Source organism: Leptonotus elevatus, chromosome 4 (assembly GCF_054856555.1).
Source record: "Leptonotus elevatus isolate MCC_2025b chromosome 4, RoL_Lele_1.0, whole genome shotgun sequence".
NCBI lineage: Eukaryota > Metazoa > Chordata > Actinopteri > Syngnathiformes > Syngnathidae > Leptonotus > Leptonotus elevatus.
The window spans coordinates 2039470-2053430 of NC_141242.1; the positions used below are offsets into that span (position 1 = coordinate 2039470).

At 38.7% G+C, this 13961-nt stretch overlaps 1 protein-coding gene and 1 long non-coding RNA gene across 4 annotated transcripts in view; one reads left to right on the forward strand and one right to left on the reverse strand.

Moving 5' to 3' along the window:
• Positions 1–11862, forward strand: part of kcnd2 (potassium voltage-gated channel, Shal-related subfamily, member 2) — a 76008-nt gene extending 64146 nt beyond the window's left edge. For all 3 annotated transcript variants that reach the window (XM_086072757.1, XM_086072754.1, XM_086072756.1), the window contains 2 exons: positions 4860–5086; positions 9319–11862. In XM_086072757.1, the coding sequence (XP_085928883.1) occupies positions 4860–5086; positions 9319–9499 (408 nt within the window). In that variant the 3' untranslated portion in view covers positions 9500–11862. The remainder of the gene's footprint in view (positions 1–4859; positions 5087–9318) is intronic.
• Positions 3341–13816, reverse strand: LOC147174968 (uncharacterized). Its single transcript, XR_015094526.1, has 3 exons — positions 13585–13816; positions 4834–5021; positions 3341–3548 (listed from the first exon to the last, which is right to left on the reverse strand). It is a non-coding gene; the product is annotated as an uncharacterized LOC147174968 (long non-coding RNA).
• Between the last annotated feature and the right edge of the window lie 145 nt (positions 13817–13961).

Below are 13961 nucleotides of genomic sequence, written 5' to 3' on the forward strand. Positions count from 1 at the left end.
GCCATTTAGATTGTAGTTGCTAATTTTTTTTTCTTTTTTTTAGTAATAGATTTTTACTAGCCTCGTACATTGTAATATTTTGAAATCTACTAAAGGATGGAACTTCAGCGCATTGTATTTTATGAATTAAAAGATCCCAGAACAAATTAAATTCTTAGATCAAGGTAACACTACATCTACAGAAAAAAAAAAAGAAAGAAAAAAAAGAGCCCGTCCATACTAGCAATGTGAATTTTTCCTCTTTTTTTTTTTTTTACAGAGTTGAAAATATCTTACTAAAAAGCAGGTCGTCCATGCAAAAAGCCACATCACTCATGCAGGCCGGATTAACAGTAGAGCCCGCCCGTGATACGACTCGTCACACAAATAGAACTAAAGTGAGTTTTTTCATCCGTGCGCTAAATGTGGAATCTATTCATATGCGGCAGGAGTTAAAAATAGCTACAAATGGGGCTGGGGAATATTGCTTCCCACTCCCCCATCAGCCTTCCCCATCACCCTACGTCAGCGACATGCTATGATAACATGGCTCCAACCAGCCAGAAAACATTATTCCCGCCAAACAAACCGGCACGCTTGATTTTACGCAATATATAATTTAGAGGCTTAAGAGGCTTTTTAAATGCGAGGATGCGACACAAGTTTCGCACCGGCGCAGCTCGGCACGCCGCTGCCGACGAGGCCCGGGTGGTAAATCACTGTTCCTCCTTATTAATGACCTCCGCCAGTCCACTCCGGCGTGGCACTTGGTGTGGGGGACAGCTCCATAAAGGCTTCATGCCATTGTGATGCACACACTTTGGCCCCAAGCGTCCGCTGGTGTCTTTTTAAGGTGGGATTTACACTGCGGCTCCAAGTAAGTGCGCAATTCCCATTTACAGTAATGTCTATATCCCATTTTGTTGACTGTCTGGTTCCATTAGCGCTGGAAGCTAAACAAGTACAAATATGCCGTTGCTGGACTTAACTCATTCACCGCCAGCGGTTTCCAAAGCGGAGTTCCACATCCTGACGTCCTTTTTCGGAGCATTTCGAATGATATTTGAAAACTCACCATGTTCATTAAAATTCAGCAGTAGAACATGGGTTGGTTTCACCAGAAACACCAGTTTATGACACCCAAAAATGAAACATGGCAAGCAGAACAATAACTTTGACACTCAAATGTTTTTGCTTCTGTGATATTTCAAACTGTAAAACAACAAAAACAAAACAAAACTTTTTCAACCAATTAAAAAAGGGAGATTTACAAGCAGCAGACTTAAAACGAAATAAAATATGCACACTCACATACATAGGTTCAAAATGAGAGGGCAGAAACAAAGCTTATGAAATTAAGCCCTCCCACGAATGCGTCGTGTCTTTAACCAGCCTAAAATTCACAAACTTCTGACTAGCTTCTAATCAGAAAAATAAAGTACTTATAAGTTGTTTCTCACTTGTTATCATGAGCTAATTCTTTGTCGGACAGTTCAAAACGTAAGCGAAGCTACAGAATGTTTTGATTTGATCAGAATTGAGCCAATATGCTAGATAGCTTTTAAACAACAACGTAACGTACTGTTTTTTTCTTTCTTGTTTTGCTGTTTTCGTGCTCTTCTGGAAACAACCTATGGCGCTAAAAGCACTGCTTTTATATTATGGATTTAGCATTCTCACCGTGTTAGGGCGTTTAAGAAAGAGTCCGGCTGGGGAAAATTAAACAAATAGGTGAATTCAACATGTCACAAATGGGCCAATTTTAAATATGAACACATTTGCTCCCCAAAACGTATAAAAACGTTCTATTTTAAATATTGCCATTGTCCCAAAAACGTATTTATATGTTTTTTTTAAACTGACCTGACCTCTGACCAAAAGAGATCGATTATGGCAATGGTAGTTATTACAAAAAACGGCCAGCCGGTGGTAGCAGAGTATAAGAGAAGGAAAAAGGGTTGGGTTTTTTCCTAGCGTTTTAAACAGATTTGTGAATAATGATGCAACTTAACTATATTCGAATGCTAATGTGGCCCTTGTGAGGACACGCGGTTAAAAAAATGGATGGTTGGATGGAAAAAAAGAGACTTATCTTTCTTTTGGTTTGTTTTTATAGCAATAGAACACAATATTTTGTGTGCCTTGCAAAATCAGCCAAAATCCAGTAAAACGGCCGGGAGCAAAGGGGGTTACTTCAATGAAAATGGCTGGGAGTAAATAAGTTAAACAGATGTAGTATTTACGATCAGCCACGAAGAATCTTCCATGCAGACCAGGAAGGAAAAATCTCTCTTGTCAGGTCCCACGGCACAGGATCATCTTTTAGAGACATCCAACAATCGGGCCTTCGCTGACTATCACCAGAAACAAGTGAAAATGTTCACATTCGTCCCGATGTTTGCCAGGCTTAAGTGTGCCAAAAGGTTGACAGCAGGTGCGAATGGGGCTCCAAGGGGCCTAAGCCTGGTGGTGGTGCCGCGTTGTTGCCCCCTGCTGACGAAGTCTGAAAGCTGCCGGTGTAGCGTGACCTTCAAGTCCTGCTCATTTGTCACAGGCGTGACGCTGGCGAATGTTTGCACAGATGGCACTTAATGTGGACATCTGGCCCAATACATTTCTTCTCCCGCCATGATTCATTTTCCAATTATTAAACTATATGGCGTTAAATGCCGCTCGCCAGTGGTGGGAGGTAACAATAATTCATGACTGTAAATTTTTCAGGTGTCGGTATTTCACTTGAGCATTCATTTTCTGATGGCTTTCTATTTTCAATCTCTACATTTGAAAAAAAGATGTGTGTAATTTGAACTTTTTTGTCAAATTACTTTCTTTAGCAAGTCAACTTTTCAACTCTACAATGATTTTTAGAGCATTAGCACTTGTTACTAACCACACGGTTTTGCTGCATGAATTTGCTGTTCAGGATATCCGTTGTTTGTGAATATAGATTGTAAAGTGATATTTTGTATTTGCACCACTAAACATACCATTGACATTATCATCAACTAGTCAACATCAGAGGTGGCAAATCCAAGGTCCAGAAAGTAAAAAGCCTGCCACAGTTTGGCTTTAGCCCTTAGTGCTAGCTAGCTATCTAGCACCTGAGGCTAAAGCCAAACTGTGGCAGGGTTTTTACTTTCTGGACCTTGGATTTGCCACCTCTGGTCGACACCGACTCAACTTTCAGCATGTTAGTGTTGACTAAAAAAGTTGAAGTTGTCCAACCCCAAATTGTCAGCTCACAATATTAGGAACGCTATGGGGATACGAATTTGATAGCGTAAAGCTAATGCTATCTGCCGCGTAAACAACAACAACACAGAACATGTAATAGGATTTTTTTTCTTCTCTATCAAACTGACTCTATTAGACACTTTTATACATTTTCAGTGATTCAGTCTTAACTTTTTTTTTATTTTACACACAGAAAAATTAAAAGGGCATTAAGTTTCAATTATATCAGTCCATTAAAATACTGCAGTAGAATACACTCCATTAAGCTTCTCCCCCAACAAGCTCCGCCCATGCAAACAGCCTTGAACTTCCATCCATCCTCAAGTCTGCGCCACCTAATCAAGCGAACGTCTGCGTTACATCATCTTCCCAAACTCTTTTTCAAAGCCATGAGCGATAAAGTACTACAAAAATAGCTTAAAAAAAAAAACTACTCGAATGTATCTTTTCTCACTAGTTTCATTTAAAAAAAAAAAAACATCCAGATAGACGACAGTTTAAACCGTTTGCTTCCACAGAGCAAAGAAACAGGCAGACTTTCTCACTTCTCAGCTATAATGAGTGTGTTCAACAGTTTCTGGTTTTGTTGTCAAGCAGCTTTCATCACTTGAAATGGATTCATATTGCACAAGAATAGCAGACCAAGTGGGGACAGAGCAATAGTATGACTTTGTAGAGTACACGGAAATAGGCTCATCATCTTCTGCCTCTGACGTTGACGTTTTTGAACTAAAAGTGGGCAGTCCAAAAATCTGCCAAAAAACATCAAACCTAAAATTACTGCTAAGTCTTTTTTTTTGGGGGGGGGGGGTATTCTGCAGGTGTCAATTTTAAGTCCAGAACTGCAAAATAAGCAGAAATGTGTTGGCCATTTGAGAAGACCATCAAAATAAAGACTGTGAGCACTTTTGCCACCGCTGACTAAATTGAGTTACAAGCTTGGTCATGACATGAATTCATCTTGTAAGTCAAAGTTGTGCTTGTAAGTTTACAAACCAACTCATGAGCGCACTGAATGGTGAGAAAAAGACTTAATGTCCATAAAATCCATAATACTGTGGCAATTGCTTTGACATTTTCAGAGGTTGAAGTGAATTTTGGTGACAATTTTCATAGCATTTTCGTGTCATTAAGTGACATTTAGCGTTTGTACATTGACACTTTATAGTACACAAGAACAACATGCGGCTATTCCGTATGTTCTTGCATACTTTCAACCGGAACAGGACTTGGGCCGCGACTGATGACGTTTTACGAGATCACAAGAACTCAAGAGCTGAGAAACGGCTAATATCTTTTCTAGACGTTTTTCCTCTGATATCTTCATCACAAATGCAGACAGATTTCAATGTAAAATGGGGGGAAAAAAAACTGCAACCAAGTCCACACATTGGGTCCATCTTCCCAAGGACCTATAGATGCCCAACAAGGTGCCTGATGTAAAATACACAAAATTCCGCACCAAACAACGTAGTCATGGTTGTAAATTTACAAGAATGACCTAATCCAAAGAAAGCATATTTTTTAAAAATGCTATGAAATGTAGAATTACAAATAAGGGACACGAGATGTCGAAGCAATCACTCCGTTGTGTTGTTGTCAGGGTTGTCAAAAAGTTACCTATCCGCCGATTCCTTTCCTTCCAGAACCACGAGTTTGTGGACGAGCAGACGTTCCAGGCCAACTGCATGGAGATCTCGGTGATCAAAAAGTCGGGCTCGCGCTCGTCGTCGCTCTCGTCGTCGTCGTCGCCGCACGGCCTGGGATCGTGCTGCTCGCGGCGCCACAGGAAGAAGAACAGCTTCAGCCTGCCAAGCACAAACAACCAGGAGCTGAGCACCATCCAGATCCGAGAGAGGCCCGTGGCCAACAGGTAGCGAGCGCGCTTTGATGTGATCCTCCATCCTGCTCTATCACAGGCTTCTCGTTACGCAGCCGGCAGCACGCGTGCAAGAGGGATGTCCAAAATGGTGGACCAGCAAGTGAGATTGTACCAGTGGTTGTTTTGTAGGAGGAAAAAAAAATGGGCTGCATACCAGGATGATGACGATATTTTTACCTCTGTTTCTTTTCTTTCTTTCTTTTCCCAAATTGTCACAAGTTAGCCACACGGCTTACAAACACGATGCCAACTCCTGGTTCTTTTGGGGACAATAGTTTAAAGTATACTAGACAAAAAGTGCCATTTCTGCAGAAAATCTGAATGCTAAGATTTGAATGCATGCGATTAAATCATTTCAGTGAAATGAAAGTCCATTTCCTGATATGATAGTCAGTTGGTATCGAACCATCGAAAGTACTCAAATCTGACCCAAACAGGGTTTGAACCCAGGTTTTCCGTGGTGGGAGGCAATTGCTCCAAGCACTGCGCTAACTTGACTTGTTCAAATTCATGGCGTATCTGATGCTGAAAGCTAACATGCATTTCATCATTTCAGTGAAATGATAATCAATTTCCTGATATGATAGTCAGTTGGTATCGAACCATCGAATGTACTCAAATCTGACCCAAACAGGGTTTGAACCCAGGTTTTCCGTGGTGGGAGGCAATTGCTCCAAGCACTGCGCTAACTTGACTTGTTCAAATTCATGGCGTATCTGATGCTGAAAGCTAACATGCATTTCATCATTTCAGTGAAATGATAATGCATTTCCTGATATGATAGTCAGTTGGTATACATGTGCAGTGTATCACTTAGCATAACGGCCCATGGATATATTTGCAATGTACAGTCGAAGATGGGATTCGAACCTGCGACCTCCCGCTTATTGGACAATGCACATCAGACAGATGGTAATGATGGAAGTGGGCATGAAAAGCGGTACTTAGAAAAAGTTCATTGTCAGTCCCATTGAAAATGAATGAGGAAAAGTTGATATTTCACGTTAAATTATGCCAAAACTGTAAGCAATGTGAAATCAGACAATATATACCCCGGGAGGCGTGAATTTTTGAAGCAAGTCGGATGCATTGTGTGGGAGTTGTTACGCGTCAAAAAAAGTGCGGAGAATACAAATCACAACGCTGAAGCATTCACACAATTAAGAAACGTTTCTTGTACAGTTTTACCCCATATTTCAGCAAATTCAATCTCATTCCTTCGTCCTAACGAGACGTAAATACTGTCAAACTGACACACACAAAATAAAAACAAATCAAGATGTTCAACCAGACCAGCTCATTTTTCGTCCAACAAAAGTCAAATATCTTAATGCTAACTTGACACGCGGGCTAACGGAAATTAGCATAAAAGTTACAGTAATTATAAACATTCAAACTGCTTCTTCATTATAACATACAGTTATGCTAACTTGACACACGGGCTAACGGAAATTAGCATAAAAGTTACAGTAATTATAAACATTCAAACTGCTTCTTCATTATAACATACAGTTATGCTAACTTGACACACGGGCTAACGGAAATTAGCATAAATGTTACAGTAATTATAAACATTCAAACTGCTTCTTCATTATAACATACAGTTATTATAACTTGACACACGGGCTAACGGAAATTAGCATAAAAGTTAAAGTAATTATAAACATTCAAACTGCTTCTTCATTATAACATACAGTTATGCTAACTTGACACACGGGCTAACGGAAATTAGCATAAATGTTACAGTAATTATAAACATTCAAACTGCTTCTTCATTATAACATACAGTTATTATAACTTGACACACGGGCTAACGGAAATTAGCATAAAAGTTACAGTAATTATAAACATTCAAACTGCTTCTTCATTATAACATACAGTTATGCTAACTTGACACACGGGCTAACGGAAATTAGCATAAAAGTTACAGTAATTATAAACATTCAAACTGCTTCTTCATTATAACATACAGTTATGCTAACTTGACACACGGGCTAACGGAAATTAGCATAAAAGTTACAGTAATTATAAACATTCAAACTGCTTCTTCATTATAACATACAGTTATGCTACACATGGAGACGGTCACAGCATAATTCGCGGAGGAGAAAGAAAAGACACTTTTTGAAAATGTGAGTGACATCGTCTTCGGAATGGCTTGAAGGCTCCGAAATGCGACTTGTTGTTCCTCAATCGTGACTTATTTTCACTCTACAGTCGAGTCTCATCCCTGCAACGTAGCACATATCCTGCCGAGATCAACAGATTGCCATTCGTCGTAACTCCGCGGCCGATAAGCAAATAAATAATATATACGCGTGTAATTGAATCCCAACTGCACTGATAGCGGCATGGCAGCAGATACTGTAGCTCCATGTGGAAGAAAAAAATGTCTTGCGTGTCCTGATAGCGCACCGGGCGAGTGAGATAATTGGCTTCACAGCCGGGCACAACTGATCCATTAGTTGTGGCGTGTGAACTCGTTCATTCATGCCAGCGTGTGAAGATAACAAAAGTCAATGTGAGAAGTTCCGTTCTCGCATGCGGACAAAAAAAAAAAAAAGTCGCTGAATGACAAATACTTTGTCCGCATGTATTCAGACTCTTATCTGTTCCATATCATTATATACGAGTATTCCCCTTTGCAGAGTGACACTAAAGACAGTTACCAAAAGTGGAACTAAATGAAAAGTGTCATGTCATGTTTAGCTTGTAACTGGATGGACATCATTTGAGGCATTACAAAATAATTGCATTGAGGGTCTAAAACTCATCGACGATGATCGAATTTTTGTCCAAAAATGCGGTGATAATCACGAAGACCTGAAAATGATGTACTGGTAAGCATTAATCCATCAAATCGTGTTTTGGGGGTCATCGTGTTATCATAGACCGCTTATTGGCAAAGTATGTACATACAGTATCAGGATAGCTCTCACCTTGGGCTTCGATATTCGATTTTTATGTTTTTTATTTTTATAAAAAATATATATAATAAAAATAATTACCAAATTGATCAACCAATCATACCAATTTGTATAACTTCAAATTCACAAGCTTAATGCTAACAAAATGCAAAACACCAGAAATTAGCATAGTTGCAACACACACAGCTATTTTATCTAACAAATTTCAGCTATCCTAATGCTAACACATAATGTCAAATGCCAGAAGCTAGCATAAATGGAAATTATAAGCCGAAATGGACCGGTAACACATCAACTGAGCATACAAGAAAAGAGAATGACCTTGTACACGTTAACAGGGAAGAGATCAATACAGCCATTTTATTTAACGGACTTCCGCTAGCTCAATGCTAACACATAGTATAAAAAAAACAGAAATTGTATACATATAAATTATAAACCGAAACAGAGCTGCAACACATAAACAGAACATACAATAAAAGATTTAAACACCAAAAATGTTCCGCTAGCCTAATGCTAACATCACAATAGAAAACTCTATAGAGAGGTTAAACTTAATTAGCATAGATGTTACGGCAGTTCAAAATGCACATCACCAGAAATCAACATGGATGCAACACATGAACATCGCATACAAAAAAAGAGAATTCAACATTTTACATTTAAATACCACGTTACACAGCTATTTGATCTAACAAATTGTCGCTTTCCTAATGCTAACACATAATGTCAAATGCCAGAAGCTAGCATAAATTGGAAATTATAAACCGAAATGGACCGGTAACACATCAACATTGCATACAAAAAAAGAGAATTCAACATTTTACATTTAAATACCAAGTTACACAGCTATGTGATCTAACAAATTGTCGCTTTCGATTTCCTAATGCTAACACATAATGTCAAATGCCAGAAGCTAGCATAAATTGGAAATTGTAAACCGAAATGGACCGGTAACACATCAACTGAGCATACAAGAAAAGAGAATTAACATTGTACACGTAAACGATCAATTGGCTGCAACCATTTTATCGAACTTCCGCTATCTTAATGCTAACACATAATATTGAAACGCCAGAAATTGTTCACATAGAAATTAGAAACCAAAACGGAGCTGCAACACACCAAAAATGTTACGCTATCTTAATGCTAACATATCATAGAAAACTAGCCTAAATGATCATATATGTCACGTTAATTCCAAACTTTCAACTGCTACTTGAACGCAAACACAGAACAGTAACAGCATTCGATTAAAACCGTAATATTTTGTGTCTTGCGCTTCTCTTTCCCCAGCCGCTCCAGCCTGAACGCCAAACTTGACAAGACGGCGCCCTTGAAATGCGACGAGGCTTACGTCAGTCCTTGCATGGTCAGCCTGGCCGCCCCGATGGCGACCTCCCCCGACGCCGACGGCTCGTCCGGCACCGCCTCGGCGTACTCTCAGAGCAACATTGTGCGAGTATCGGCCTTGTAGACCCCCCCCCCCCCACACACACACACACCAACACCCCAACACCCTGACCCCACCCCCCCCCTCACCCCTCCCCTATGCTCAAGGAGACGGGACCAGCGAGCATGAACCTGCCAAAAGCCCGGAGGGACTACGAGATGATTTGTTTCCGAGCAGTGATCTCATCTGATGTCAAACTCTCTCTGCATGTTTTTGTTTTGTTTTTTTTAAGAGTCGACGTGGACGACGAGAGCAAGAAGCGACCAGCACATCTTGTAAGCACAGCACAGCCGAAGGAACGCGTGATCATCGTTGCCTAAACACACTGAGAAATATTTTATTTTGGAATATATTTGTTGCAGTGAAGGGGGGGCCTCTGATAACAAAGCACACCCGTTTCCTTCCCATCCCTGTGAAGGCCATTTTTCGTGACGAGTGGTACCTTGACTTACATGTGGCCCAACGTACATTAAATTTAAATCTATATATTTTTTTGTAATATTTGGGCAAATCAATATTTTCCATTTTCATAAACAAAGTAAAAACTCTGTCACAGTTTGGCTTTAGCCTCAAATGCTAGTTAGCTAGCACGCTAGCTAGCTCCCATGGGGCTTGTTTACCTGCTAGGGTGCTAGCTAGCTAGCAAGCTAGCACCCATGGTGCTCGTTTACCTGCTAGGGAAGCTTAAGCCAAACTGTGACAGGGTTTTTAATTTCTGGACCTGGGTTTGCCACCTCTGACTGAGTTAGCTATTTTGACAACAGACTGTTGTGTTGTTGTTTTTTGGAGGACAATGCACATTAATCAAAAGAACAAAAAGGCATCCGTGTTTGCACAATGACTGATAGGAAAAACAAATGTTTCGAATTGTACGTGTGGTCACAGAAGGATTTAAAACTCATATCTCAAGGCAACACTGTATTTCAAGAGTATGTTTTGCTACGTTTAAGTGTTGTTGTTTTTTTCAATTTCAGGGTTTCTGCGGGTCATTTAAAAGCATTAAAAGTCATTAAATGTATTTTGGTCAAATCAAGGCCTTAAATGGCAACGCTTTAAATACGACATCCACAGAAATTCAAGATGAAAATACCATTGCTGTATACAACACAGCTGCTCTGAATTTGAAAAGAAAAATGTACTGTCCCGGTCAGCAATGCCTAACATGAAACACTAATGCCTCAACACAAATGTATGATTCAATATTTCACACTCTTTTTAACTATTTATTATATCTCTAACCCTCCTGTTGTCCTCATTCATTAACATTGTTTATGTGTCAATGTGACCCGCTTTAATTTTTAATTTAAAAAAATTAATAATCACATGACACTTTGCAAGATTTTTTATTTTAAAAAGAAAAGCAAAAATGGATTTTCCAAACGGGGTCATTTGACCTGCAGTATAACAGGAGAGTTAACTTCAAATGACTTTACGTATTATGTACGATAAAGTTACTGAAGCAAAGAACTGAAAGATAGAACCGCATTTAAGTCGGATAACCATATTTGTCCACTTTTATGTCAATTAACAAGAGTGTGAAAAACTTGAAAACAATATTGTAATGTATATTCAGAACAGATATAACGCATGATTAATCGCCAGTTAAGTATGGAAACCATGCGATTAATTACGATAAAAAATTGTAATCGACTGACATATAATACGTATATATATATATATATATATATATATATGTGTGTGTGGCCCAATTCATTCTGCATTAAAACATGCAGAAACCCTGAATATGGTTAAAAGTGTTTCAAGTGTGTCAGAGCAGTACAATTGTTAATACAATTATATTATTGTTCACCCCCCATGATATATGACGGGTTCCCCTGGTATGTCAAGGTACCACTGTAAGCATCCCGTCTGCTTGGCCATTTTGAATAGTTTTTCACGCCTTCAGCACTCTTGTAAATTCACAGAACATCAATCCTGGAATTGAAACTTGTTGCGACCGACACAAACTTGCGCTCGTCCAGTCCGAGTTTGCATCCGGACATCTTTTTTTTTTGTGAAAAAAAAAATGTGTAAGTGAACGTTCCACCAAATAAGAACACGCATCCTAGGTCATAAGGTCAAATATAAGCGACCCTTAACTCACCTGGAAAGAGTTGAGAAAAGTTCCTCTTGTGAATTCTCATAATAATCTCGAGCAAGACTGGCTAGATTTCACTGTGTTTAAGGCCCATTTTGTACATTTTTCATATTGTAAATATCTCCAGGACTTGATTGATCGGGAAGTTGGATCCTCTTATTTCTAGATTTAGTTTGCGTTTGGACAGTGGTTGGCGTTCTCTTTCTGTCTGTTGACTGGTTGGATTAAGGATTTGCATGCCGTCATTGCAAAATTCTGTTCTATTAAAGTTTGTCTCTGCTTCCTGTTAGTGGCTTGTCTGTAGATGGAAACAACACAACGAGGCTGGCGTGTGTGTGCGCGCGCGCGCGTGTTCGTGTGTGTGTGTGTGTGTGTGTGTGTTCGGATGTAAAATTCTGCAACACTTTTTGCTTTTAACGAAACACAAGACTTTTGTCATGGAGTAACGATACGGGGTGTCCCTAAAAAAAAAAAAAAAAAGAAGGACATCATTGACGTGTGAATATCTGAAAATGTATGATTTTTTGAGAACAGTTTTAAAAGATTAACTGCAAAAATGTATTGTACTTTAAGTTCAATACAACTGAACTGTAATTAATTGTTCGGTACCAGATGTAAAAACAAGTTTGAGCTGTTTTAACATTATACAGTTTGAACATTTAATTCAGTGATTCTTTCATGTACCACTAGAGGGAGCCTGTGTACCACACTTTGAGAACCATCAGAAGTTCTAAGAATGTATAGATTTTATTTTAAAAAAATTCACAAGGATTTTTGTTTGTGGTTGTTTTTTTGTTTTTTTTATTATTATTGAATTTCCTCAAAAAATCACAATGCACATGACACACTTGACATTCTAACACAAAATGCTTTTTAATCGCTCTTGAATGTAAGTCTTACACGTTAAAATAAATAAACAAATAAATAAATAGACTTTACACTGATCTGATCGACTGGATTGGGATCTGGCGATATTTAGCGTTTTGTCCAAAATTGGTGATAAGCTATAATGTCTTAATTTAACCGATTGATCAATGATGTCATTGATCGGCTCCACGAAATAAGAGATTACATTTTGTATTCAATTTTTATCAACAGTTTTTGAAGATTTTTTTTTTACGTCAATTATACGTGGGCCAGTCCTCATGCCTTGCAAAATGGCAGCGGTCGACTGTCGAGTAAATATAAAACTTTTTAAAAATATATATTGCTCCATCATTATTGGGTTTTTTTTTCAAATTCATTGATCACTGATCGGCTGAAAAATCCAGATTGTGTAAACCCTATTAATAATAATATTTATAAAAACAACAACAACAATAATAATAATAATAATAATAATAATAATAATTTTTTAGCCTAATGTCATAATTGAATGTTTGGGGGGGGGGGGCAAAAATGAAACCACCAATACGAGTCGAGCTGCCTGTCTTCAACCTTTTGTGGACAACTAAAATCGACATAAAATGAAAACAAAATCTTACGCAAGTACATTAGAGTTTATTGAAATTGTAAGGTTAAAAAAATGACCACGTCAATTTAGCTTTTACGCCAACATGAACTGAAGAACCTTTCGCGTCAAGTTGGTCCAATTTTCACTAACATACTCACACTTGGCATCCTCAGGAAAATGAAACCTCCATGAATTTCAACTAATAACTCATTCTGGAGCAATTGCTTAATAGCTAACTGCCCCTGGAACGCCCATTTTTCATCACCAAAATAACGACACTGCTAGCGTCAGAACTGGACAACAAAATAGCATAGCATAGCATAGCATAGCATGTCATGTCATGTCATGTCCAGTGTGATTCAAACTACTATACTTTAGTATTTACTCATTATTTCTATATTGTATTGCAACTGTTCAGAGAGTAAGAAGAAAAAAAAAACGTGTTGATCAAGTTGGTGTTATCAAGCTAATCCGAGTTAGCCACGAGTGATACTGATACAATAGACACAACTGACAACTCTGCATACAAACGGAAATTAATCTGCAGCAGGCCCTCACCTGATTCGTGATGTCTGAGAAGCTTTCTTCCTGCATCAGAGATCGATTTGAACAAAGCAGTACCGCCATTTTCACTCAATATTGCCCAATAAAAACACACGCGCGCACACAAATCCAGGTAGACGACCAATACTCCCCACGTAAAATGAGGAAGTGGGCGGAGCTTCTCACTCGTCAGACATTTTAAGCATTCAAGAGCATTTGTGGATTTCAGCACTTGTAATTGTTTAATGTTGAGTACATTAGTACAGTTAACTAAGTGGGGGCCGAAAATCTTAATATAATGCGGAAATAAGCTCGTCTATATGTTGAAGTCAAACATTCAACTTGGCTTGTTCATACACCTTAACAAAATATGAGTGAAAATTGGATATTCA